At 41.1% G+C, this 27,877-nt stretch overlaps 4 protein-coding genes across 4 annotated transcripts in view; 2 read left to right on the top strand and 2 right to left on the bottom strand.

Moving 5' to 3' along the window:
* LOC149034150 (uncharacterized) overlaps positions 1–27,877 on the bottom strand; it is a 95,216-nt gene that overhangs the window by 15,730 nt on the left and 51,609 nt on the right. The window lies entirely within an intron of this gene.
* Positions 10–5,029, top strand: LOC149034156 (uncharacterized). Its single transcript, XM_089193766.1, has 2 exons — positions 10–1,942; positions 4,890–5,029. Exons 1-2 carry the CDS (start codon positions 10–12, stop codon positions 5,027–5,029), a joined length of 2,073 nt encoding a protein of 690 aa, XP_089049892.1.
* LOC149034155 (uncharacterized) lies at positions 9,980–14,920 on the bottom strand. Its single transcript, XM_089193489.1, has 2 exons — positions 14,630–14,920; positions 9,980–13,394 (listed from the first exon to the last, which is right to left on the bottom strand). Exons 1-2 carry the CDS (start codon positions 14,768–14,770, stop codon positions 12,870–12,872), a joined length of 666 nt encoding a protein of 221 aa, XP_089049615.1. The 5' UTR covers positions 14,771–14,920; the 3' UTR covers positions 9,980–12,869.
* LOC113687082 (neuronal acetylcholine receptor subunit alpha-7) lies at positions 17,876–25,743 on the top strand. The gene is made up of 6 exons (XM_027204790.2): positions 17,876–18,143; positions 21,308–21,456; positions 22,316–22,360; positions 23,104–23,213; positions 23,607–23,842; positions 24,694–25,743. Exons 1-6 carry the CDS (start codon positions 18,089–18,091, stop codon positions 25,407–25,409), a joined length of 1,311 nt encoding a protein of 436 aa, XP_027060591.2. The 5' UTR covers positions 17,876–18,088; the 3' UTR covers positions 25,410–25,743.

Here is a 27,877-nt window from a genome sequence, read left to right as displayed (position 1 = left end):
GCCAAACGAATGGCAGCTTTAAATCTTGCAACAGTCACATCAACGCCTGCCGCGACGCCGCCTCGACCGAAAGCAAATGCCCTTACAGCTGATTGGACTCTGGGATGCAGATCTGAGACCGACAGCCAGAGCTCTGGAGACGACGAGGCTGCTGAAAGTACCAGCGAGTTAGCAATGTCGGCGTTTACAGATGCCATGGAGAAACTGAACCCGGTAGCAACCGGTGCTGGCCGCGTCAGTCCGTTGACCTTTCAGCTGAAAAGTACATGGGAGGAGGCAAAAGAACACGAGAAAGATATTTGCATTGACAAGGCTACTGAAGCTTGTACTCTCGTTTGTGACATCATTGCGCCGAAGGCTGGACAACAGCTATTTCAGGCCTGTTTTACACCAGATAAAGGGACTAGCCACTTAGACCTTGTACCGTTGATGCAGGCCTACAGCAACGCCATGACGAGTACCTTGAAGACCCAAATTCTAAGCCTATATGCTTATCGATATCCAGTGAAGACCCTTCAGAAAATCCACGAGCCATACTCAAAGTTAAGCGAGTGGCAAATTAGACGCGTTAGAGCTCATGCAAGAGAGTATGGTCCAGGTTCTATGGTCGAAAAGTCCCCGTGTCATCGAGTTCGACTGCCACCAATAAAGCTTGACCATTTCTTAGACTTCGCGAACCGCCCTTACTTTTATCAAGACGTGTCATTTAGTACGAGGAAACTGAGGCTCAGCAGTGGTGAGAAGATCACAATGCCAAATGTCATTCGCAAAGTCACAAGGTCAACAATGGTCAAGCAGTACCTTCAGTTCTGCGAAGAAGAAAAGTTTGAACCACTAAGCCGTTCAACCCTATTTCGCATCCTCGAGGTAAGGGAAGCCTCTCAACAGAAGTCCCTTAGTGGCCTGGATAACACAGCAGCTGACGGGTCGGCGGGGTTCGCGCAACTCCTCCGAGTAGTGGAGGAGCTTGATCAGATTGGGCTCGCAAAGAACGTGGCAGACGAACTGCGGAGAGCCCTCAGCGAGGGTAAGAGGTACCTCAAAACCCAGTTTCAGAGTCACTGCCAGGAAGATGAGAGCGAATGTCCCGACCACTGTCGTAAGTTTGGTCTCAGCGATCCAAACGATCCAGATTTCCAGGAACAATGCTCACATCAACACACGCTTCTCTGTCCTCAATGCGACGAGATTACTTCCGTTTTACAGAAGATGCAACAGATTGTTAAGGATAACAAAACCTTAAGTTTTTACAGCGAGGACCAAAAAAATGACATGTTGTACGACATACAGAAATCTTCAGAGGCTATCGTCCAGTGGAAGGCTCACATTATGAGATCCGTGAATCAGGAATGTGCAAAGCAAGATATTATCGCAAAGCTTGACCAGACTTCGTGTCTTCTTGTTATAGATTGGGCCATGAAGTTTCTGCAGCTGCACTATAGAGAGAAGCAAAGTGACTGGTACGGAAAAAGAGGGTTAAGTTGGCACATTAGTAGCGTTGTGTCTCGAAGCAAGTCTAACACGACGGAAGTCATCTCGTACGCTCATCTCTTTGATCAGTGTACTCAGGACTGGTATGCAGTTACGTCAATTCTCGAAGATCTTCTAAAGCAGTTGAAAGTAAAGAATCCTTTGCTGCAGAAAGTCCATCTAAGGTCAGATGAAGCCGGTTGCTATCACAACAGCTCCCTAGTAACCGCTGTGAGAGATGTCGCAAAAGCAGTTGGGGTTGATGTTCATAGTTATCACTACTCGGAGCCGCAGTCTGGTAAAGACATTTGCGATCGTATCCTCTGTCCAATGAAGTCCTCTATTCGTGCATACTGCAACGAAGGGCACGATGTTCTAACTGCCGTGGACATGAGAGATGCATTAACGCAACACCCAGTGAAGGGAACAACAGCTGCAGTGAGCATAGTCGACGAATCAAGGAACACTCTCTGTATAAATAAGATTGAGCATTTTAGTAGCTTCCACAACTTCGAATATGGAGATACCGGTCTGAGAGTTTGGAAATGTTATGGCATCGGTAAAGGGAAGTACATTCCATATGACGTAATTTATATCAAGCACCAGGGTCAAACGTCCCTTCAAACCATAGAATCTCAAGGGTTTTATGATCCTCCTGAAAAGCGTGTGGTCAAGCGTCGTTCAAAGGGCAGCAAGGAAACAGAGAGTACAACGCCATTGTTTGAATGCTCTGTGCTTGGATGTGTTAAAGTGTTCGAAACGTTTTCGCAGCTAGAGCTGCACCTGGACGTTGGAAAGCATACAGTCAGCAGGTTAAGCCAGTATGATGAAATCAAAAGGGACTGGGCCCTTAAGTTCTCGTCGATAGATACCGCTGGTATCGAGTGTTCGAGCTGTTCGGTAGATTCCAGTACACCACTCACTTCTCCCGTGAATACTTCGCCCCACTCGTCTCTACGAACAGGATGGGCTGTAAGCAAACCAAGGGGCAGCGTTAGATTTTCAGAGAAGGTAAAAGAATACCTAACGGCACGGTTTATACTTGGAGAAAGAACTGGGCGAAAGGCAGACCCCGCCCAAGTGGTAGTGGACATGCGAAATGCGAAAAATGAATCAAATGCACGTTTGTTCACTAGAGAACAGTGGCTGACAAAGAGCCAAGTTCAGAGCTTTTTCTCCCGGCTAGCAGCAATGCGACGAAAAGATCAGGGTGCGATCGGGATATCGCTGGATGAGGAGGAAGATGTCCAATGCGTCCAGGAAAATTCTGAGAGACAAGATCTGGTAGACAAAGTTAACAAAGAGATCAAAGTCTCACATCCAATCTGCTACGACACGTATGACCTCTGTGAACGTTACCACAGTAACACACTTCAGAAATTCAATGTGGTTTTGTTGAGAGCCATTTGTAGTCATTTTGAGATCCCTGTAAAATTGAGAGACAAAAAACAGATCCTCATAGACAAACTGTCGGACTTGATTAGTGATTGTCAATGTGTTTCTCAGTAGACTTGTGTAAACAATGTCTTATACGGTGGCTGAAAGTGTAGAATATGCTCTACAGATACAAACTATATTAGTTCCGATATCAAGTTCTGACGGCGTTGTTATAGTGTAATATATTATAATATCTAGTAGTCAGTGAAATGTTTTGATGAAAACAATAGAAAATTTACCAAAAGCAACACATAACATCTGTTCATACGAAGCATGTGTCAAAGTTTTTATCACGTTGGTAGCCGATTTCTCCGACTATTGACAGGTTGCTGATCTGTGGACACAATCGACGCGGAACCGAGAGAAGCAAGCTCAGGATATTTGAAACTGATTTATTAATTATATGATATCACACTCCAGGTAAAAGCATTTATTCTTTTCATCCAAAATTTTTCTCCACAAATATTACATTGGGATGTAAAGTGGGATACAAAACGAAACCATACGGCACAACGTACGGCACAAGCTATCAGCGGTCTTCTTTTTTGTGCGGACCTTTATGAGAACAGTATAACATCGAACTGGATCGTCGTGATCTAAATTTAAGCGATTATTACTTCACTTCAGAAGCCTAAAACCTTCATTTCCCCCCTCAGCTTCCAGACATGGAGAGTTTATATTCTGACTTTGGAAAAAATTCAGCTCTGTAGCGATGTTAAATGGGTGATTTACCGCGAAATGGGGCTAATTCCGACATTGTTTTGATACCACGAATCGCGATGGATGCCGCCTACTTTCCGAAGGCAATACCTTGCTATTTGTTGAGTTTATCATGGATTTCACCAATTTGGTTATTAGAAAATTCTGAAGTGAGCCATGAAGCCGGGCTGCAAAGCGGGTAAGCTGTATTTATGACGAAATCTGCTCCAGTGGTTCGATTTTGGTGTGGGCGAAAAAATCACCAATGCTCGTACATGCGCTGATTCAAACGGTCATAACTTTTCAAAAATCGAAAACGTACAGGGGTTTTTGCATATTTTTGCCTATAAAGGTCTAAACTTAACGGCTGTGTAGGATAGAGTCGTCAACCAGGTCCCAAATCCCAAAACTTAACGTCTAAATCAAGGTTATTTACGGCCATCGGCCGACGGCGATTTCTAGTCGTCAGAATATGCTAAAATTCGCCTTTTCGAATATATTGAGAGGGCAAATTCTAACTTTCTTGGCAAACTAGAAAGGTTTTTAAGCAATCTGATATAAATTTTGTGGCTTAACTATGCGAATAAAATATTTTACAATGTTACAAAATATGCCTATTTTTCAATTTTTGAGACGTTGCGACGGTCCCTACGGACTGGGAAATAATTATGGCCCCTAATGCAGTCAGAAAATTATTTCGAATCAAACCAAATCTAATTTAGTTCTTTCCTAGGTAAAGTCTTTCTGTTGACAGAGTTTCAGGCAAAATTATTTTTGACGCGAAATTGACCGGGTGGAAATAAGAGAGACAGCCTCTTAAGTACTGAAAAAGCACAACTATTTCCAGAAGACATAATTCTGTTTAACTGGGTTCCTTTCGAACCTCTTCGATCTAATATCGATCATATTTTGGAAGATTGCAACGAACCTTTTGCCGAGGATTGTGCGGACGATTCCGTTCCACGATCGATCAGTTTTGGAACTCATTTACCGACAGTGAAGTTCTCAGATTGGCGAACTGCGATTTACTCAGATGACCCTACTCTTTTTGAGGCACATCTTTTACATCAACTCAACCGTGCATGTGAATTCATCAAAAGCGATTTTGTTTTTGTATGTTTTCATGACAAGAGAGGTGGACAGAACTCACGAAAAAAGTGATTGAGGAACAACTACAGTTGAACATTCATCATCATTATGTAGGACAAGGGAAGATGTATCTCCATGAGAAGGAATTTACGAGATAAGATCCCTTTGAAGTTTGTGCTATCTCTCCATCACAGACATTGTGTTAGCCCGTCACACAACGCTTTCTCTGCGTGTGTTGCGCGATGGGCTTCGTATGAAGTTTTGCATAACAGGACAGTACAGCAGAGAAGATTGGAAGCATTTGAAAGTTATCACCATCACATATTACCCATAAGATTGTACGTTTTTCAATGATCAAATTGACAAAAACCGGATGGTAAAATTTCCGCACAGGCCCATACTATTGTGAAACAAATCTGTTTTCCCAATGGCAATGTATTGTTTTGGTCACTGTTTTCTCTATCCAAGAGGTGAATACATAATGAATTATGGGGCTGTGCGGAAATTTTACCCGCAAAGTGAGAAGACTACATGAAGGCTTGAAATAATATTAAGAACGATTGTGATCAAGAAACGGGCAAGGAATATTCCACAATAGTGCAAATAATCGGGAAAGATGATCGCGGAAAAGTGATTTCGTGACGCTCGGTAAGTTGTAAGAGGACATGTGATTACTTATCAGACGTAACAAAACAGTATAAATTCGCAGTCTGCGCGCATTTTATACCAAGTCTGCAGTCTACAGTTTGTATTTTGTACCCGGTCTGCAGTCTGCATTTTTTACATAGTCTGCCGTCTACAGTTTGTAGTTTGAAATTTTTTGGCACTTTTTGGTTGATAGCGGTATTCAAAATTAGAAATAGTTGACCTAAGCGCCTGGCTAGTTCTCCTTGACCATTTTATTGTGCTTTGAAAGTACGATTTGGCGGCCAAAAGGTGTCCCCATTAAGCGCGCGGCCAAAACGATCGTTTTACATCGTTGTGACGTAGAAAACTGTGAAGACACTTCGGGAACTATGGTAGTCAGCCTTATGCTCCCTACCGGCTTCGAAGACGTCTGTTACGAACACATACCACCAGACAAATCAGGGAAAGATAACCAATGAATTCAGCTCAAAAAAATACTGATTAAGGAGCCTGTTTCCATACTGTAAACGATTGTTCAACATTCTTTACGGCTGGCATGTCGCGAGCGTAGTATGGTGAGCCTATTGTTGTCTATTTCACGCGCTTGAGATGTACTCATACTCCTTGTCTTTCCACATAACTACATTTGTGCTTTTCTTATTGTACGAAAATGCTGCCAGTTGTAGTTTCAATCGTATTTTGTTACTAGAAATACATTGTTTGTGACAAAGTTAAAGCCCTTTCCTGAATTGACCGATATCCCGTTGCGTGAACAGAGCGAAACCTCTGGTGGCTATTGGTACAAACACAAGCTCGAAGGCCGTGTATTCTTCTCACCTAAGTTTCCGAAAATGCATCTCACGAGCCATCAATCCCCCTTTCCCTCAAGGAACTAAAAATAGCAACAGTAGCAATGTCATTGTGTTAAAAGCACTGCAACGAGACAAATGAAGAAACCTTCGCAAATTTTATTGAATTAGATGGTAGTGAATCTAAGTTCTGTGTGAAAGTTGATGCATGCGAAATATTCTTTCACAATACTGATGTCAGTTACTTGCCATTAAGTGGAATGGGTTATATGCCAATGCTGCACTTAAACTCAAAAAAGTTTTTCTTTGGTAAAATCTCTATTGGAGATTAACTTGAATCAGATGACTATAAACTCACTCGTTTTCCGTTTGATCGGCTCGACGACGATAGCCTCTGCCTTCGCAATCTCAAGGGAAGGGAGCAACTTGCAGTGAAACTGCTCAATGACCTCTTGGCGAAAAATCATTGTGTCTCGTGATACAGTCGATTCTTGCGTCAAAAGTTAGATTGTGGTTTTCTGAAAGAATTACTCAACGAAACTCAAGAGCATTGACCAAAGGGAACCTTCGCCGCACTTAGTGCGAAGGAATAAAACGTTATGTCAACAGAAAATTAAAAGAAACACAGCTACCCATTCTTAACATAGACATCGCCATAGAAAACAAAACACAAACGTAGCAAACTAAACGTTCAATAACGGGAGTTTTCTGTTCTAATCTTGACCTGAACACCGCACGCGAGAAACCGTCTCGGTCAGTCTTGGTCGAAATCTTCGTTTGATTCACGCGGTTCTCCTTCGTAGGGCTGAATAGTACTCCAAACTTCCATTTCCTCTTTACTACTTGAGTACGGAATGTCAAAGCTATCGGCAGAGCTTGCTGAAGGTAGGTATACATCGCTATCGCACATTATTTCAAGAGTATTTCAACGCTGACTGATACAAAATTACAAGAGATGTGAGAAATTTGTAAGTGTCAAGTGTAACTTATCTTCATTTCTCGTATGGATGTTTGCAATCCATGAAGTACACCCATGGCAACACACTCCAGTGATAGTTTAACTTTATTTACCGTTTGACATGACTGGTGACTGATTAGTGCAGCTTTACTAACATTAATTAAATAACCTTTGGCCGAACGAGACAACGAAACAAGTGGAACACAGTCAATCATCTGCCACCGGACACCCTCGTAATATAAACGTTCAGTTCTACTTACGGACACTTTTTTTAATGCTCTACTCGTGGAAGAATATTTATTATCTGAACTTTTGAAGCCACGCCAAACGACATACAAAGATATTCAGATGTTTTAATACCTCACAAATGTTCGATTTTCTGCTGAACAGCACGCCTATCCGAACTTGTAGAGTGAAGTTCATTTTGTGATTACAATATGATTACTGTTCGACGTCAAACGAATTTTGCGGTTTTCATCAGCTTGTAGAAGACAAATACTGTTTGGGTTTAATGCAAAAAACTGTTAAGGAAATTCAACAAGGACATGTTTATTTATTTTCATACCAAGTTATGGTATCAGAACGTACATTATTTATTCACGAGGAAAGCATTTCATTTGTTTCCTTTAACAGTGGCAATTTGTGACGAAAGTACCGCGAGGAAAGGCTTTCAGTTCAGTACTCCAATAGATTCTAATTTCTTTTGTTGTTAGGAAAGAAATTTCCATAATTGCACAAATTAAGTGGCGTTGAATACCCAATAAATAAATGATAAATCGCGTGTCGCCAGCGGAAGCCAGCTAAAAAAATTAATTCTCAATGCTATTAATTGAACGTTATTTCTGTTCAATTCTTTCCTCATAAACCGAAGTTCGTCAAACTATATCAATGTGGTATTTTCCTTGTGATGTTTTCCCAACCGTACCTTTAAACCATATTTTGCTTTCAGAAGCTTTATAATCTGAAAGCGTAGTCGTTAACATTACATTAGCGCCTCTATGAACAGTTTACCACAAACAGTTAGCCAGCTGTGCAACAACTACCTAAATCCTTTTCTGGATGTCACTCTGACTCAATCCAATTTTCTCCCTAGCTCAAACTATACTTACCCATCGGGCAGAATGGCTATACTGTTCTCGCAACATTCATTTACATGTAACGAAAAAAATACAGATCTGGCAGGCGGAGATAAAAAAAAGTATAAATGAAAGTCTCACACGCGGAATATAGAGGTATTTCAGGGTAGATGTCTTTGATACAGAGCGCTGCCCGATTAGGGGTGTGGGTTTCGAGAATATCCACCGAATATTCTGTATTGAATCTGGTGAATAAACCTTCCCTGGCCTTCAATTTTAATGGAAAAGACAGAAGATACCGTTCTGAGCATTCCGCCTTACTGCGCCAGGCGAATTCGATGGAATTGTGAGGTTCTCCGAGGAAATTTTCGTCGAAGTACTTGTTTCAAAGACATTGTTTGCATCAATTCAAGGGAATGCGGGTTTGTGAGTACATCAGAGGAGATTTCACTAGTCTTTAAAACATAGGGGTCTCACAGCCTTTCGGAACAGCAACGCTCCACTTGCTTTCTCTATTGGAAGAGGGATTGATGAATCAATTACTTTAGGAAAAATTTTTGATCTCTTTCTCTAGAGATTTGACTCCATGGTATTGTGCCTTGACTTGTGGGCCAACTTTATCTTTTCCGAATTTTGATGCCAATATTTATTACCCTAAATAAATTATGGCTGCACCCTCTAGCTATTCGTAGATCGAACCGTTATACTGGAAGTATGTGAGGTCTGCTATCTGAGCAGCTGTAAGAGTCGTGCGGTCTGCAAGGCTTGTGTCACTCTCTAACTTTCTTAATGCGGCTTCTACAGCACCCTTGGTTGGGACGTTGGTGAAGAATGACTTTTTGTCGAAGGACACCATGATCTTGTGGTCTTGAATCTTCTCACCGCTGATGGTGGAAGAGAAGTGAACCGAGTCGGTCACCGTGAAATCTGAATTTCCAGTCAGGGGAGATAGGATGTTAGCTAAGAAAGCAGACAAGGTGTTTACGAAGGACACAGTAGGCCTCAACGGTACGTTAGCCTTGAAACCATAGGTCCTAGGTGTTTAACACAACCTAACACAACCCTTATCCGCCGGGAGGATCATGATCGAGTTGACTTCTTTAAGGCTCTTAAAGGCGTTCCATTGTTTCTTCGTGATGTTGGGCTTTGTTGTGGGATATTGTATAAAAACGGCTCTTTTGACAGTGTCTGCTTGTTACACATTGTGTGGTCACGTCTTACTGCTGATTTAACATTTTTAGCTATGATCTCGGTAGCTAGGATATTTGCAGGAATCACAGAAAACTTAATTTTTTTCTTTAACAGGGACAACTCAGCATCGCTAAAACCAGTACCCATCGGAACTATGGGGATCGACATCCACCAACGCCTTAGATCGCTGTGATACAAATGGTAACGTGTGAGCAGTCGACCCCATCGCCTAATGAAGACTAGTGTAATATTTCTCCCTAGGAATTGTTATTCATGAGATGGTAATAAGGTATGGAGAATCGCTCTGGCCGGGAAAGCCCAAGCCAGGCGAAGGGGTGATGGTGAGACGGATCAATCCGACCGGGGGTGGGGTGGGTGGGAAAACGCTTCGATGCGCAGAACACAGCCCAAGGCCTCAAGTGAAGTGACAAGGAGTGATACAAAACAATCTATTATATCCAAAATCCCTAGGGACTAATTACCAATGCTAATTGAGTTAGCATAGTGTAATATTTCTCCCTAGGAATTGTTATTCATGAGATGGTAATAAGGTATGGAGAATCGCTCTGGCCTTCCCAAGCCTACACCCACACTCATATGAAATGAACAATCACACACCCTAAGAAAAGAAACACAAAGAACTCTTTAATCCTCTTTCCAATCCTTACTTAATACATACTATATCTAATCATTAACAATAACCTATACTATAATAGTTCAAAACTTCAATAAAATAAATTCATGAAAAAGCTTGGGAGAATCCCACAAGACGATCCTGATGTTTGTAGTCCTGCCCCGCTTGTAAAGGGAGATCCGCTAGTTTAGCCGCCACGCCTGCTGGATTCACCACTTGCTTAAGCTTGATATAGTGAAGCGCCGTCTTACTAGATTTCCAGCCAATGTGGTCCATGATTTCACTGAGACTTACGCTTCGCAATGCTAAAGATACAGCCGCCCCACTGCGAAACCCATGAACTGTTAAATGACTACTAGATAACTTCCCAACTAGCGCGGGAACATAAATACTCAAACGCGCTTGAGCCGCCGAAGACTCCAAATGGCTGAAACAAACTCCGCCAGATTTTGAAATAGAGCGAAAAAGGAAACCTGGCGCAAGGTTAATACGTAACAGCTTACACACATCAAAATACATTTCCAAACCCCGGACAGGACAAATCAAAGGATTAGATCCCCGCTTAAAGGCAAACACATTTGCGTCACCTGACCTGAGAGACTTTGTCCAAACATGATTGAACAACAAACCAGAATTATCCGAGAAACGTAAACATCAGATACTTTTACTTGTAACAAATCAGCTGCTCTATCACCAGCAAAAAAATAATGCCTTAAATAAAGCCTGATCGCGGGCATACATAAAAATCTGAATTGCGCGCAAAGTCGAAGAATGCAACAAAAGGGCTCTAATGTAGTCAGAGATAACCAACAAATCGTTCACTAAGATAGGCTCTGCCTGGCGTGGAGTTACCCTAGCCTTTAGTTGTTCTTCCCGCACATTACTCAAATAAGTCTTCACTGACCTACAAGAAGCTGGATTACCTACACCTAACAAAGACTACCATTCTGCGCCTCGACCACTCTCTGCAAATATAGCACGCAACTTGCCAATCGATGAATCTATAGTCCCAAATACCAAACGTTTAGGGCACTCACAATCTAGCCCCGCATTACCTCCCCAGGTGTGACAATCCTGTCTATGAACTCGTGTCCTTCTCCCAATAATCTCGAAAAATCTGATCATCCGAAGGTGAATGAACCGCACAACCCCACCCCTAACCGGACGCATCGGTAGAAATCGCAATACGCACATGCTTCTCGTCTCTCCACGGAAGAGTGTCCTTCCAGTCGTTAAGGTAACGCCAATGCGAAATTTCCTCCCTCAAAGCGTCGGTCATAGACACTTGCCCATCATCCAAGCCAGAAGCGATCGCTGTACTCATTTCTCTAATAAACAATTTCGCGGCTGGAACAGCCAAAGAGAAAGATATGCATTTCCCCTGAAATCGTTGTAAAGTTTTGATCCAAACAGTCTTCTTGCAGGCAAGAAATTTCCCCCTAATTAAGGCCCAGGACTCAATCTTACGGCGCGGCACCAAAAACGATTGTCGAACGGAATCCACGATCAGACCCAAATACCCCAGGGATGTGACCGGCACAAGAACCGACTTCTTGATACCAATGGTATAACCGAGATCAACCAACACAGAAAGGACAACGAATATGGCACCTGTAGCTGCCAGCAACCTGAACTGCAAAGATCTGTCCGCTGGTAATATGGACCAAGACCCAGTCGGTCGCAAAAGCTCTCCATTTAAGCGATCGTCTATATAGAGAGAACAAGGAATCCCTTGAGCTCTCAAGAAACCTGTGGCGGCCAGACCAATGGTATGATAAACATAAGGGGAGATTTCCCATCCGAACGGAAGAGTCGTACAAACAAACCACAGGCCACCAAAACTAAAACCAAAGTATGATTGCGAGGCCTCTGTCAACATCACGTGATCATACCCGGACTTGTCGTCGCACTTGGTCATGAACGATCCGGGATAAACATACCTAGTCACTTCACTCAGTTTATCCAGGGAAAACGGCATATCTTTCATCCAAAGGTTTAGAAACCTCGCGTCAATACAAAGTCGAGGCTTCGTAGGTTCGACCGTGAGTGGCAACACAAGATGGGGGGGATCATCGACACCCACTACCCCCCAGACTCTAACCGCGCCGGTTAAAACACGATTCCGAATCTCCTTGGATATAAATTCCGTAAAATTTTTATAGTTTACATGATTCGGGAAAATCTTCTTAGGTGGAACAGTAGACGAATATTTAGCTCTCTTGAAAACTCCCGCAAAAGGTCTTGAAAAACTTAAGATGTCGACTTTATTTCTAATCCAATCTAGAATACAGTTCCTCAACGGAAGACTCTCAAGTACCAGCTCCCATGCGGCTGAATTACGGTGAAGACCACCTGCCACAAAGGAATCCGGATCCCTTAAATGTAAAAGTCCCCAGATCCGGAACCTTACCAGATGAGATAACACTTTCCCAACACACAGCTGCACCCCCCTGAACGGGAACCCCAGTCATATCCACCCATAGGGTCTCGTTTCTTGGCTTAATTGCCGTTGTCTATAGTTGAAATTCCGTAAGAACGTAAAAGTTATCCACAGCAGCTTTACGCTTAGTACCACCCAAAATCTAAGGAAAAGATGGCAAAAAGAGAGATCACCCATGGGAAGACCTGGGGTTCCCGATCAGGAGGGAGCAGCCTCAATTCGCCTGAAAACAGGTCGTCTGGTGGTCACCATATGTGATGAACCAGCAGGAGCTACTCTACCCCGATCCAGAACTTACAAAAGTGAATTAAAATTGAAACAACAACAGACACCGATTGACACAATGAAAAGGGAGCCTTTAATGCCGGGAAACACACGGCATAAATACTGGAAACTGATAAAAAAACATTGGGAAAACGCCTTAATCCTGTCAATACATTCATTGTTTTTGAGGTGCCTCAACTCCTTGATTATAAAGGCGAGGCCTCTTAGACTGAGGACCTGGCTGTGGACGCGAGGAACAGAACCTCTGATAATGCCCATATAGGCCACACTGAAAACACTGGACTTGTGATCTATCCCTGCCTCTCCCCCTTGGCATGAAACGATTTGCACCAACTCCAGGCACTCGCAACGCTTTATCTACGGCAGCAATCCGCTTGAGTACCACTTCATCCTCCTTATCTCCTAAGAGGGCTTCAAGATAGCGCTTAAATTGCATGTTTGAGGCCCACATTTTATTTTGCATTGCTGTTAGCACTGCAGAATAAAATCCAGCTTTCGCGTGTTTTGTTTCCTTGGCCACAATCTTCAGATTCACTAGGTAATCAATTGCCTGGTCCTTCTGGAACAACGGAGAACGTATTAGGTGCTGTAAATCCTCCAACACTGATTCAACAGATTGCTTTTGGGAATCTTCCAACTTCTTAAGTCTCTCTAAGACACGAGCAAGATCACCCTCCTCCTATATAACAGATTTCAAAAGGTAAGATAAAAAATCACTGATCCATTCATTCCCTTTCTTTCCATTACTCAATCTCATAACTGATCGAGCACAGTATAATACAGGCTGAAAAAGAACAACACCGATTAGATTACAAGTTATGAAATATTACATTACATTAGGTTAGATTAAATTAAATAAAAATTAAATTAAATTATCAAAACCTCAAACTTCCGGCAAAAACGATGAACGCTCCTAGCCTCACAGGCCAAAAACTGTTTTAAAAACACACAACGGCAGAGCAGTCTTTGGTTTTTTTTTTTTTTTTTTTTTTTTTTTTCTTTTTTACATACCTTACAACTAAAAGCTACTACACGTAAGCTTGCACAAGCAAATGAACGGCGACTGATGCTCAGGCATCACACTCCAACGAAGCAAAGCACGGCAACAGAACTTTCTACATCAGCAAGCAATTTCTTAAACGAGGGGCTACAAAGTAAAATTCAAGCCACAAAAACAAAAAAGGCTAAAGGAGAAAAAATTTATTCTTGCGCGCCAGCATCACACTACCTCAACCGAAGGTGAACATAAAGCATTTCATTCCAAAAAGCAAAACACCGAAACTATTTTCGACCCCAGAAGCACAAACAAAAAATTTAAATGACAGTGCAGACAAAGAAACTTTCACGGCCTCGCAAGCAAAGAAAAAAAAAAAAAAACTTTGATCCCCGCAGACAAAGAAAACTTTAACAGCCCCGCAGACAAAACAACTTTCGCGGCTACGAAGACAAAGAAAATTTCTCGGCCTCCTAAGCAAAGGAAACTTCCACGGCCCCGCAGGCAAATAAATCCAAACGGCCTCGCAGGCAAAAGAAAACTTTCAGCACAGCCCCACAGGCAAAGAAACTTTCACGGCCACGCAGACAAAGAAAACTTTCACGGCCCCGCAGGCAAAGAAAACTTCACAACCCCGCAGGCAAAGAAAAACTTTCACAGCCCCGCAGGCAAAGAAAACTCTCACGGCCTCGCAGGCAAAGAAAAAACTTTCACGGCCCCGCAGGCAAAGAAAACTTTCACGGCCTCGCAGGCAAGTAACTTTAACGGCCCCGCAGGCAAAGAAAAAACTTTCACGGCCCCGCAGGCCTGACACAATTTCACATCTACAGAAAGTAAACCAAATCTAAACTCTACCGATAAAAATTAGCCACTGAAATATAATCAACCACATGGTATCCGAAACAGAAAAAGATGCGTACCTCTCGATTCTGAGCTTGTTGTGCCAAAGGTTGGTCCTGAGCTTGCTGCGCCACGGCAGGTTCGCCTTGAGCAGGTTGAGGATTTTGAACAACTTGAGCTATCGCTCCACCGGCAACGGCTTGGGGAACTTGTTCCGCCATGTCGGATTGATCCGTCGAAAAAAGTTATAGAACGCTTCAAGCAGTACACAGCCCAAGGCCTCAAGTGAAGTGACAAGGAGTGATACAAAACAATCTATTATATCCAAAATCCCTAGGGACTAATTACCAATGCTAATTGAGTTAGCATAGTACTAAGCAGTCGAAACGTCACGATCTACATCTCAAGTCACAACATCGTGAGACAAAAAATTAAACAGTTTATAAAAATTTCTACTGTCAGCCTGAAGGCACCCCATTTAGTCACTAGCAAGTCCGCACATGCGCATAAGTTTGAGCGTTTTTCGGACAGGACTAAATTTTTCCTGTATGGATACAAGTAAAGATTTTGTACCGCCACACAGGGTATCAGGCCTTTATAAAAATAAATGCGCAAAAAAGGCGAGAAAACGACGATGGCTCTCCCAATGTCGTCTTATATCCGTTGCGTGACGATAATATGCGGTGTTCACGCCCTACTCAATGTATAACGAGACAGTTACGGTCAAAAAACAATTGATTGAATATTGGCGAGTATTTCATATCTAAAAACTTTTTGTTTTGCTCAGCGACAGGATTTTAACTTACTTCGCGGCCTCTTGTCCGAAGGCTAACAAAACATCACCGATCATTCAATTTTGATTATTTTTATTGCAACAGGTGACTTCTAATCAGCAGCTAAAACCACTTGATCGCCATTATTTTTCAAGCCGCCAAGCAAAGCGTGACTTCGCTCTCGCGCTTTATTTCGGCACCAGCCTCCTCTCATGCGGAAACTTCGAGTAATCGTAATTCGACAGTAACCTGTAACGGAACGTTAGAGGGAAATCTTGAGGGTATAATTATACAAACGGATTTCCATAAAATGGATTATAACATCTAATTCACTATTTGTCGCACTTCAACAATTAATTCAAACTGTTCATACCAGAGAGCAATATGATTTTTAGCTGAATTGGATATTTTTTACACAAGTTACCATCATCAATCGAGACCTTCTACTTCATATAGTTTGCCACCATTCAGTTGTAATTTATCTTAACCTCGAGCTCTGCAACTAGTACTAAAATTCAATTTACCGGTCCTGCAATCAGTACAGTATTAACAGGGTGTTAATCAGTTGCTGAAGAGCACTTTCTTCTAACAGCTTTGTTAACAGCATGTTTCCAACGAAGGAGAAGTCCGATCAAGCAGTATTCAGTTTCTTGGACCTCATCTTACTGATGCCAGCTTCCTTCGATCGGTTGACACTAAATTACTGTAACAAGAATCCACCTGACACTCCGAGTATACCTATTGAATCAGTCAATATGAACCCAGATTTGAACGTCCTCCTGGAGCGGAAGGCAGGATTAGCCGCTGAAATTTTCTTCCTCATATGAGATCGAAAGAAGGTAAAATCCTAACTCAGCTCTGGTACATACTTCATGAAGAATATGTACCCCATTTTCGGAACCGTTAAAACGTTGAGTCCGCGCAACCGATTTCGAATATAGGGCGGCTACCAAGCGTTTTACATCGATCGCGTTCCTCTTAAGAGCTGCAAAAGAGATTCTAATGACAGACATTTGAGTATTTTATAACTGCTCAAACCTCCAGCTAAGTCTTTCGCTTCGAAAGGTATTAATTTTGGTGTTGTGAATTTTCTCACGAAAATTTGATATAAATTATTGCGGCTACGACATCATTTTTCGCTTTCCCAGGGAATCGTTCATTTATATTACCTACTCCACCCGGCGCTGTAATGTAGCAAAGTTTAACAGGCTACATTAGATGTTTAGGTGTATAATTATCAAAATTCCTGGCGATAAAAGTTAACTTAATAAAATTTTGGTTATAATAATTCGCATTGTTGTAACAGAGATTCTGCCTCTTACCTTATGAATTCTGAAGTTGCGATTCTTTTCATAAGATTTGTAACTGAACACTCTTTTCAGCAGAACTCTTCTTCATTGCCTGCTACAAAGAATTCTCGTTCTTGAGAAAAGAATTCCCGATTCTTGTGACAAATTTTTGAAATAGAAATTTTTCTCAAGATATTCAGATGTAATGCATTCTTACCAGTAAAATTCTCAAGCAAAGAAATGATCATCCCAGGTGGACTGGAATTCAAACAATTGCAGTAAAGAAGCGTGAAATAGTTTAAGCTTCGACGGGATTCGTGCCTCCTAGATGATTTCTTTATATTATTTTCGCCAGCAGGTCCAATGAAATTATTTCATTAAGCCAAGAGATTATAACCTCTGGCCAACGTGGTTCTTCATTATCAACCACGCCGTGAGCTGTTACCAGAGGGGACGATTCTAAAGAAACTGTGGCACTGTGTCGATGGGAAGCTGTCTGTTTACACAGAATAATTTGACATCGCGCAGAATGCTGTGACATATCCGGGACTTTTTAAGACTGACCAGGTTTAAATTTGAAACTCAATTGGCGAAACGCGCGCCACACAAGAGAGAAAATGGCCTAAAAGTCACAAGAGAAGTGCATGTTTTTCTTGTTTTCACTAAAATCATTTTGAATAAACTACTTTTACCATATGGATTTTGAAGAAGAGGGATTATAAAGGCCGCCAGTACCTTTGCCGTTTCTTTAGGACGTCAGTTTTATCAACTGAATGGATTATATGAGTTTGCACTGCGAAGAGTTTCTATAAATGATCTTTCGAGCTTTAGCACTTCGTCAGATTAAAGGACAAGGAGCTAACGCTTTGACGAAGGGCGCTCGAAAGATAATTTTTAGAAACTCTTTACAGCGGAAAGATTTTTGCTGTACCCACTCTGATGATGAAAACAAATAATCTTGCAAGGTGCTACGGCAAACTTATGTTCTGACTTATATTTAGTTCGTAGACTTACCGTTGGGCAGAGAACATTGAATTTAGCAAGGCATGTTGACCAAATATGACACTGCAGGAGACGAAAGTTTTGAATCCTTCTAAATTTTCGCAAAAGTACACCATCCCTGAGTGTTTTGGCCGTTATTTGCAACCCTCTTCTTCCCCATGATACAAATTGTCACTGACGTACTTTCAGACTTTTTAGTATCATGATAATGAATTTCCAAATAATAAATTGGTTATCAATAAATTTTAAGGCCCTACGTGACGTCACTCGATATGTGCGACGTCATCCAGCTACTGTGCGTGAGTAGCGCGAACGATCTGCTAACCTTGTCCAATATTTCATCGTTTCGTGGATATCGTTATTATAATTGAAACATTGAACAGAAATCAATCGCCATCTCATTTAGGGAGAGATCCCGATCACAAGCGGGATAGAGTGAGTTCGAAAAGAAGTCGTCAGCTTCAAAGTTTCTAAGATGAATCGAGTTGCAGCACTTCTAATGTGCGTCAAAATACTATCTTTTGTGGCAGGTAAGTGTTCAGCAAAACATTGAAGTGACTTTTGAAATTACCTTTATTGTTCTAAACACTACTGGGAGACTACTTTTGAAATACGCAAACGCTCCGGGTTAGGGTTGAATTTCAATGTTATGTTGTTAATCAGAAACTGACAAGGATCAGTTGCGAAGGTTTTTGTCTAGTTCAATATTCACCATGAAATTTTTCCATGCGCGAGGAACAGAGCCATAGTTACGAGTAAATTAGGGGAACAACCAGATCTAGAGAGAAACATTTTCATATTATTACCATATGATTGCGTACTTTCGTTGAATCATTAAATATTTGCGTATTATTATACACACCTAAGATTTTCACCGATGACAGGAAGAGCGCTATCGGAGCATTAACTTTTTGAAATATATCATTCGATTACTTCACTTTTATCACCTGCGACCACCAAAATATCACTTGCCTGCCCCACATAGCGAAAGTTTGTTTAAAAAGTCAGTCACGAACATGAATTGATCAGCAAATTTTGCATCAGAGTCCCTCTCAAGGGAAAACACTTGCTTACGGAGCAACAAAACAAACATGTTCACAAGCATGACGCACAATGATAAAGCTCACGTCTCACTTAATGCAAGAGCATAAGACATGTTCGATTTCCCAGTCGTCAATTCTTGTCTCAACAACAATTTGTGGTTGAGAATAGTTCTGTTCCAATGTTTTCAACAGCTTAGCTTCACTTCAAGTTGTGCCATTCGAACTGTTTTTCTTTGATTAGGAGGAGTTGTTGATTGCATGACTCCGCAATATTAAAAAGCAGAATAACAATTTAACGACTTTAAATATTCCTTAACATTTCACAACTTATTTGTAGTTGCACGTTTATCAGCGCAGTATTCTACACTGCAATGGATCGGGAAAAGTTATTACAACCACATTTCAAAACCTGTAACTTAATTAATTTTCGAGCGCTAATGACTACCTTTTCAAGAAAAGTTTATGTTAATCATTTTGTAAAGTAAAACGATTTCAGTGCTTGTTAAACTAAATGGTATTGAATTTGTACCACAAAGGAAATAAAAATTTGAATATCTCAAAGTTCTTGTTATTTACAAGTACGTTAATCTCGAAAATAATTTCAGTGCCGCAAGTTGTTCTCCTAAACTGTTAAACTTTCAGTTGAACCGCACTAGGACCAATATTGTTTTTTCCATGTCGAAGGTCTACATCATGTTTATGAATTTGACATTTTCAGGCTGAAACCATTTCTGCGGGTTCCACATTGTTAACACCTTCATTGCAAATATTTGGCCAGAAGCAGAGACATCGCTATGTATCTATACAGGAAGTTCAGAGTTTTATTGCCTGTGGTATCTTCAAAACCCATCGTAGATGACATACTTGTTTTCGCAGCTCACAATTTGAATGGCTGATTGTGTCGTTCGTGTAAATAAAATAACGGGTTGTGCAAATTGAAAATTAAAGATAGGAAGAGCTCGGAATAACAAACGTATTTGCATGTAAAGGTTTTTTAATTAGTTACGAGGGGTCTAACAACAAAAACATAGCAATTTGAGGGAACTACGATGAATTTGTTTTGTTATTCTTCTGGAACCCGTTCTGCCTTAAATTAACACAATTTTAATTACAGTTACTGTACTTTCCAATTTTAATTTTCCCATAATAAGACTGAGAACGCCAAATAGACCTCACACATCTTTTCGCTGAAGAAAGCTCGGATCCGGCGTTCAAAGGAAACGCAGTTACTTTTAGCAATTCATTTATTCGAGCCGGTGGCATCTTTTTAATTTCTCATGAGGTTTTCAACGCGTGCCTTCGATTCTTTGGTGTTCGGCTGTGGCAAGTTACCCTTGCAACTTGGAAACATGTTATCAACACAACAAATCTTCCACTTAAAATGCGACATCAACTGTTTAGCTTTAAAGGTTTATCTAAAAGTTCTTGTCAAGTTTCAGATTGTTATTGCCTTGACTCTCTATGTTTATTTCATAAACGCTACTTCATGTATCCGAACAATCATCGAAGCGATATTCTTGGAAAGAATAATCTTGCTGTGGAAGTTTTGCCAGGATTTTAAAATTTCGTAGTCAGTTTAGGGGAAACTTAAATGCTGCTTCGAAAGATTGTTGATGATGAAATCAATGCGTCTCAAAAACTCACTGAGCTGCCTGAAAGTCGATTAAAACTCTGTCAGACTTCATGGGTGATGAACTTTAATTGATATGAGCTTCAGGATAAAAAGAAACGATTCATGCGTCATGCTGCTGCATAATTATGAAAAGCTGCCTCAAGTTTTACCTTGTACATAATTAATGAGTTCGACGCTTGTGCAATTCGGAATGACGAAGCACTTGTAATTGTTCTCAGAAAGTACAATGTCACATAATGCCTACGGGCTTATGTAATTTTGTTGGTCTTTGCAAAAAGTGACTTGTGTTCATTCCAAACTGGATTCGAAATGATTTGAATATCTGTACAATTAGTTATCTTCAACCACTTTTCACACCTTTAAGCACTCCTTTTGCGTGCAGGTCTTCTTGTCTGTCTATCTTTCCGCTCCCTTTGCCTATCCATCTGTCAGATAGACAAACGGTCTGTCTATCTTTTTGTCTGTCTACCCTACTGTCCTTCCGTCTGTCTGACAGTCTGTCTGTTTGTGTGTCTGTCTGTCCGTCTGTCCGTCTTCCTATCTTTCTGTCTGTTTGTCTGTCTGTCCGTCTATCTGTCTGTCTGTTTGTCTGTTTATCTGTCTATCCTCTATCTGTTTGTCTGTCTGTCTGTCCGTCCGTCTCTCTGTCTATCTGTTTCTCTGTATGTTTTTTGACTTCATGTCTCCCCGGCTATCCGTCACTTGTCTGCGCAAGGTCTTTCGGTCTATCCACGTCTCTGTATGTCTTCTGGTCTTTCTATCTGTTTGTCTCTCCGCCTGTCTGTGCGTTTATTTTGTCTCTCTATATCTGACTGTCGTTTTGTCGGCCTATTTGTCTCCCCGTCAACTGTCTCAGGGTCTCTCTCTGTCTTTCCCTCTTCTACTTGTCAACTGGTCTGTCTTCCTGTCTGTCAGTCTGTTTGTCTTTCGGGTCTATTTGCCCATCTGTGTGTTTAAGTTTGTCTATCTTCATCAAACATTCCGTTTCGTTTATCATTGAATGTACTCGATTTGGTAGGTTCTATAGGTTCTACGAACTCTTCATGGGAACATCTTATCCGACGGGACCTCCTCGACAATTACGATAGGAAAGTCCGCCCAGTGCTAAGAGGCAAAAAGAACGTGAAAGTTCAATTTGCTTTAAGAATCAGCCGACTTGTCAAAGTGGTAAGCAAAGCCTACAGCTATAAGATTCCAATTAGTTGGAATTCTGTTTTCTGAGCGTTTTTTTTTTCTTAATTTTTTGTTTTAAGAGCCATAATAACAATTTTAGTACCAGTCATTGGCCTGGAAATGTTTTGTTGTTTTTATTTAAGTCAAGCAAATTTGTTGTGGTAATTAAGGTCAGAATGAAATTCAAGATATATCAGGAAGCAACTGGATTGTCTAGAGATACCAGAGGGCTCTTTTACAATCTCACTAAGGGCAGGGCCTCCTTCCACCCTCCACCCCCCCTCCCCTCACTTCCTCGCCCTCTTACCTCTATCCCACTTCCCCTACCCCTCTCGCCTTTCACCCGTAACTCGCCTCGTTACCACGCCTCTTCCTGTTCTTACCTCAAGATCGCTTCCATACTATGCCCATTATTCTCGCCCCCCCCCCCCTTTAACTTTGCCCCCCTTACCTCTCCCCTCTCATAACCTATCACTCCGCCCTCCTCGCCTAGCCCCTTATCCTGGCTTCCTTACCGTGCACTTAGTCTCGTACCCAGACCTTACACGGCCAAGCCGAGCCACTACCAAAATTTCAGTTACACGTAGGATCTGGGTAGGAGATTACCTCGCTCTCTACCTTACTCCCTCCTCTTCACGCACCATTTACTTTTTTACCCCGTTCCGCCCTCCACCTTCGCCCCTTTTGCAGTCTCCTCAGTTGGATCATCTTTGCAGAGTAAATTATAATTCAGTTTTATCGTCTAACTATTTCGTTTCTGGCTCGTCCCAGCCGCTTTTTTCTGTAACAAATATTTCTCCACTGCCTAGTCGATATGATATTTTAATGTCCACCTGCTCTATTTTTCAAACAGGATAATCAAGAACAGCTAGTTATTCTGGACACTTGGGTCATACAAGTAAGCGTGTCACACAATCTTATGAGGTGCTGTTTAACCTAAAGTGATATACTCAACACGAAGGGTGATTTGGTGGATTGGTTCTTCACCAATGTCCAAATGTGGTTAATTTAAGCGGCGTATGAAATGATACTGTTAATTGACGTGCAGAAAAACACGCGGTGCAACGTGGGTCGAAGTGGTATTTTAAAGAAGAACAGTGGATTGTTCCAAGAGCTTACTGTCAAGAGTTTTTTTTTGGAGGGTCGAGAAACTAAGAAATTCCGAAACAACTAAGAAAGTACGGTGTCTAAACGGGGAACCTACTATAAGATGCAGTGACAGTTTGTTAATCAGTGAACAGTGAAAAGTCGTCCTGCGTGTATGTATTTCCCGAGAAACAAAATTATCGCTCCAATCCACAAAGTGGGTAAGTTTCTAAAGAAACTTTGGTGCTGCGTCGGTGAGAGAGTATAGCAGCTGGAGTAATTTAGTATTATCAACTGAGTTGATACCGTAATTGGCCACCGTAAATAGTCTCAAAGCTGACATTTCGCTATGACGAAAGGCTAACCTTAGAAACGTCAGCTTTGGAACTCTTTACGGTAGCCAATTGTTATCAACTCAGCAGATAAAACTAAATTACCCTTTAACCCCAATTTGAGTTGGTAAACCGTTGTAACAATCATCTTGAGACAAAAAGAGAGATAGGGCCGGGGCACTTTGATGTCCTTTTCAATATTGGCGTATCACTTTCTTTACAGAGATGGGACAACGAATTCTTAACTTGGAATATTAGTGATTACGGAGACGTGGATCGTGTTCATTTTGAGCCCAGGGAAATCTGGGTTCCTGATATAGCCCTGTTTAACAAGTAAGAATATTGCCTTTCCTTAATGCGTGTGGCTAGAGTTTTGAATTGTTAGTTTCCCTAAAAGGAATGGACAATCATATCCTTGAATTTTTTAAGAATTTTTTTTTTCTTTGAAATCTGTCGATAGATTAGGGAATGATTAGGGTATTATTTGATAACGTTTCTGGAAATATGCCATAACATAAAATTTTAGAATTTAAAAACAACACAAAATCTTTACGAACACAAAGCTTGTTCAAGTCTGGGTATCTTGTTGATTTAAGCTTTACCAAAAAGGTTGTGCACTTTAAATTGCCGTGAATTACTGGCTTATTTGAGACACTTTGACACTGAAAGCCTGAAACTTCCAGTGTCAGTTGGCGGAGTTCGCTTACAGCATTTATTTGTCTTTAGCGGTGACGATGATATCAACTTGGCTGGTGGACCTAGCAAGTTTGTCACCGACGTTGCTGTAGATCATACAGGAAAGTGTTCTTGGGGTGGACCGGCAACATTTAAAGTCAGTTGCAGAATGAAGATAGACCTGTGGCCATTTGATCAACAGGAGTGCGAACTTGCCTTTGGCTCGTTCAGTTATGGAGAAAACCTTCTGAAGTTAAATCTGTTTAAGGACCAAAGTAACTTTGCAAGTAAGGAATTTGTCAAGTGCTATAATTAACCTTTAAGGACGTTCCAAGAGTGTTTAAAATTGAAATAACCGACTGGAGATTTTATGAACAGATAGAAACCGTTAAAAGAAGTCTTCAGCTCAAACTAGTTAATGAAATGTATTCTCTGTAGCTGGATGTAGTGTGTGACTTAATGCAACTTGATTAGTTTTTGTTTGAATGTTCTGTCGTGCTGTTTTTACCGTGCTGTGTAGCCTGGTTTATGGATTTGATATAGTTTGGTGTAGTTATATTGAGTAGCTCGTGTAGTTGGTGTAGTTTAGCGTACTTTGGTGCAATTTTGGTGTAGTTAGGTGCAGTGTGATATAATCTAGTGGAGTTTAGTGAGAAAAAAAATCCCTAAGCTACATCAGACTACGTCAAACTACTTTAAGTATTTAACAAATAGATTCCAAGTTGCCGTGCGTTTGTTCAGTAATAGATCACAGATGCCGTCAAAATGTGGTTAGAACTAAAAAGTGGAACACGAGGCGCAGCCGAGTGTGTCATTGATTTTCTTACCACATTTTGACGTCCTCTGGGATCTATTACTGAACAGACGCACGGCAACTTGGAATCTATTTGTTTTATATAATAATGACTTTAAAAAAGTTTTAATGATGACGTCATCTATACGTCGGTCCTCCAATAGATCGTAAGTGAGAACCAATCAGAATGCGTGCGTAACTGAGCTTAATATATAAATGGAAATGGACACCATTACACCAAATTGCACCAAACTGATCTACTAGGATTAACCGGCCAAGCACTTACATTCTACAGTAACTGTTTTACGATTATATTCATTAGAGTTTTATTATAATCTTTTTTAGCCCGTTTCGTTGAGAGTGGAGACTGGGAAATCAAAAATATTACGGCCGCGATATCAAGCACTGATCACGGCGACTGCTGCCCGTTTAACTTCAGCGAAGTGGTTTACACCTTAACCATGGAACGAAAGTCACTGTACTATATGTTCTACCTCACTATTCCTTCTGTTTTACTGACCGTCCTCGCACTAAGCAGCTTCCTAATCCACGTTGAGAGTGGAGAACGTATTGGCTTTGTGACAACGGTTCTCCTGGCCATGACAGTGTTTCTGCTCGTTATCCCATCCTTCCTGCCTGTCACTTCGGACGGACTCCCAATCTTGGGGGTCAATCTCCAGGTCACTATGATCATCATAGCGTTAGTGTTGTTCGCCAACATATTTGTAGTGAGAGTGTATTTCAAGGAAGGAACCCCCCCTGGCTGGATCGAAAGATTCTGCGACTTCTGCAGCATCAAGAAGGGGAAAAGGGTGAGGAGGATAAATGTATCGCGGCCTAACAGTGGGTCTCATGAAGCTCGTGGACGATCCTCGGTAACAGTTAACGGTGTTGAGATGACGGAGTCAAATGACAAGAACCCACCACTAGATGACAGGATAGACGAGGAACCAGAGTACACGTGGAAAAGAGTGGCTAAAAGAATGGATTACATGTTTCTTCTGGTTTTTCTTATCATTGCGACTGTGGCATATATTGTCACATTTGTATCACCGATGTAGACCTCTAACAAGCCATCCTAAAATTGTCACAGTGACAATATTCCTTGATGTGCTGTAAATCGAAAGTTGATGCTTGTATCCTTGATTTAGTTACAACTGATCAGAGCGAGCAACTTTTCATTAAATTGACACATAAGAAGAAGCTAGAGTAAATGACATAATGTACCAATCAAACCTGTATCATTAAGACCGCCGTGATATTTTCCCACGTGTTAAGTTAACTGTTTGCGCATGCGTGCGAATCGTGTGTATATCTATTTATTTCAGCAGTACTTTTTGTAGTCGCCCAAGACGGATTCTTCATAACACAATAAAATAAAACGTGCAGATCGTTTTCCGATATAAGGATAATAACTAACTGAAAATGGTAACTAGGATCCATTTAGGTCGGCTGTATTTTCAGCAAGTTAAAAATCAGAAATGAATGCTCGGATATGTAACATATGTTGTTACGTCGCATCGCCCACAGCGCAGTCTTTTGAAATAGCCATTCATGCTCCATAATCGTTGTGATACTTGGAAGAAAATCATTTCATTATTACCATATGTCAAAATATTATCAAGTTATTAATCAATCAGTTAATGATTCATATGACAACTTAGTTTTATCAACTAGGTTCACAAAGATAACTGACTGAGTAAAGAGTTTCTAAAGCTGATATCTGGAGTGACGAAGGGCTAACGATCGAAACGTCAGCTTTACAAATAATTTTATGGCGGCTAATTTACATTGTCAACTAAGTTTTTTAATTCAAATTATCTTATAAAACTCCCAGCACAGCGCTACAATTTCTTTAAAACCTTACCGTAATGATTTGACTTAGCGCCTGAGGCGCTCAATTACATACATACATACATACATACATACATACATACATACATACATACATACATACATACATACATACATACATACATCAACTTCATTTGTAAACGATGAATGATAAAAGCTAAACGCTTACGGGGTCTTGTCTTTAGTTATCTAATCAAATTAATAAGAAACTTAATAAATAGCTTAAGGCTCCTAACAAATACTAAAATCTCATGTAAATACAGTTGTAACATATTAAAATCCTGAAAATATCTCAAATCCTGATTGCTAAAATCAACTGTAAAGGCTAATTTTACTTTAAAAGTAAACTCTGTGAAATCTTTAATTTTACTTAATCTAGAGCTGATAGTTCTACGTGGCTCAGAAGCAATATCAGAGTATTTCGATGTGATTGCACTCCAGAGGACTACTCCTCTATAACTAATAGATTGCTGTAAATAACGAGATGTAAATCTAGGTACAACAATATAATCTGTCCCCCTAAATGCATAACACGACACCCTCTTGTTAATGATACTAGTACATAGTTGTTTCGGTAATAAGCCATTATAAGCACTATGCATTAACTTAGAGAGTTTGTCCTTGAAGATGTATGCCAAAGTCTGCCATTTGGCTATCTTTAGGGAGTCTTCGTTCGACGTGTCCTTTAAATCATAAATAATCCTTACTGCACGACTATCGAGATTCTCCAGCGTCCCGAATAGCTCTGCATTTACTGCAGTATATCCAAGTGATCAGACTGTAGGTGAGAGATGGCAGAATAACACTTAAATAGAAATTTTTAGTACACTCTTGGGAAAAAATCTTGATTTTATCAGCAAGTTGAGCTTGCTTACGAAGCTCTTTTTCACTTCTGGTAAGTGTGGTGACCATGTCAGGTTGTTGTCGACCGTTACTCCTAGTAAGCGCGATTTTTAACCCATGTTATCAAGGAGCCCCCAATAGAAGCAGGCGGAATAGGTCCGATATAATTAGACCTAGTCATGAGCATAGCCTCGCAGTTTTTAGGGTGTGGTGTGAGCCTGTTTATGAGACACCACTCGTACAGCTCTGTTAACGTTCTGTTTAATAGTGAAACCGCTACAACCCTATTGATCCCAACACAGTGTACTGTGGTATCGTCAGTGTACATGTATGTCTCTCCCGAAGCCACAGAGGATGGAGGGTCGCTGGAAAATAAAGCAAATAATGTCGGTCCTAAAACTGAGCCCTGTGGGACTCCAACTTGAACTGACTGGGTCCCAGATTCGGCGCCGTTGACCACAGTGAACTGTTTTCTGTCACTTAGACAGCTGTTTAACCAGTTAAGCAAGAGACCACAGACACCAAAATTGCGCTGTAACTTTGTAATCAGGAGAGAGTACTGGACGCAATCAAAAGCTTTCTTGAAGTCTATAAACGCAACTGCAATGGCTTTTCCCTTATCAAGCTCTTTTTCTCCATGGTTCAGTTAGCTGTGTTAGTAGTAACTCAGTCTAATATTATTTGCGGTATGCTCACTGTCTGTCCGAAGCAAGGTCGTTAGCTGTGAAAACATTATCAACTAACGTGTCATTCGCAAGTTCTTCAAGTATCTTGCTTGGTTTGCTCAGAAGTGAGACTGGTCTGTATTTGGTGATATCTGTCTCATCGTCCT

The sequence above is a fragment of the Pocillopora damicornis genome, chromosome 14 (genome assembly GCF_964200805.1).
Source record: "Pocillopora damicornis chromosome 14, jaPocDami1.2, whole genome shotgun sequence".
Lineage (NCBI taxonomy): Eukaryota > Metazoa > Cnidaria > Anthozoa > Scleractinia > Pocilloporidae > Pocillopora > Pocillopora damicornis.
This window is presented reverse-complemented; position numbering and strand designations above follow the sequence as displayed.

Coding starts and splice junctions, on each gene's coding strand:
- LOC149034156 (XM_089193766.1), top strand. CDS start 10: ATGGCAGCTTTAAATCTTGCAACAGTCACATCAACGCCTGCCGCGACG. Junction 1,943..4,889: donor CGAATCAAGGAACACTCTCT/GTATAAATAAGA, acceptor TCTCCATCACAG/ACATTGTGTTAGCCCGTCAC.
- LOC149034155 (XM_089193489.1), bottom strand. CDS start 14,770: ATGGCGGAACAAGTTCCCCAAGCCGTTGCCGGTGGAGCGATAGCTCAA. Junction 13,395..14,629: donor AACAAGCTCAGAATCGAGAG/GTACGCATCTTT, acceptor TCTGTTATATAG/GAGGAGGGTGATCTTGCTCG.
- LOC113687082 (XM_027204790.2), top strand. CDS start 18,089: ATGAATCGAGTTGCAGCACTTCTAATGTGCGTCAAAATACTATCTTTT. Junction 23,214..23,606: donor GATATAGCCCTGTTTAACAA/GTAAGAATATTG, acceptor ATTTGTCTTTAG/CGGTGACGATGATATCAACT. Junction 23,843..24,693: donor GGACCAAAGTAACTTTGCAA/GTAAGGAATTTG, acceptor AATCTTTTTTAG/CCCGTTTCGTTGAGAGTGGA.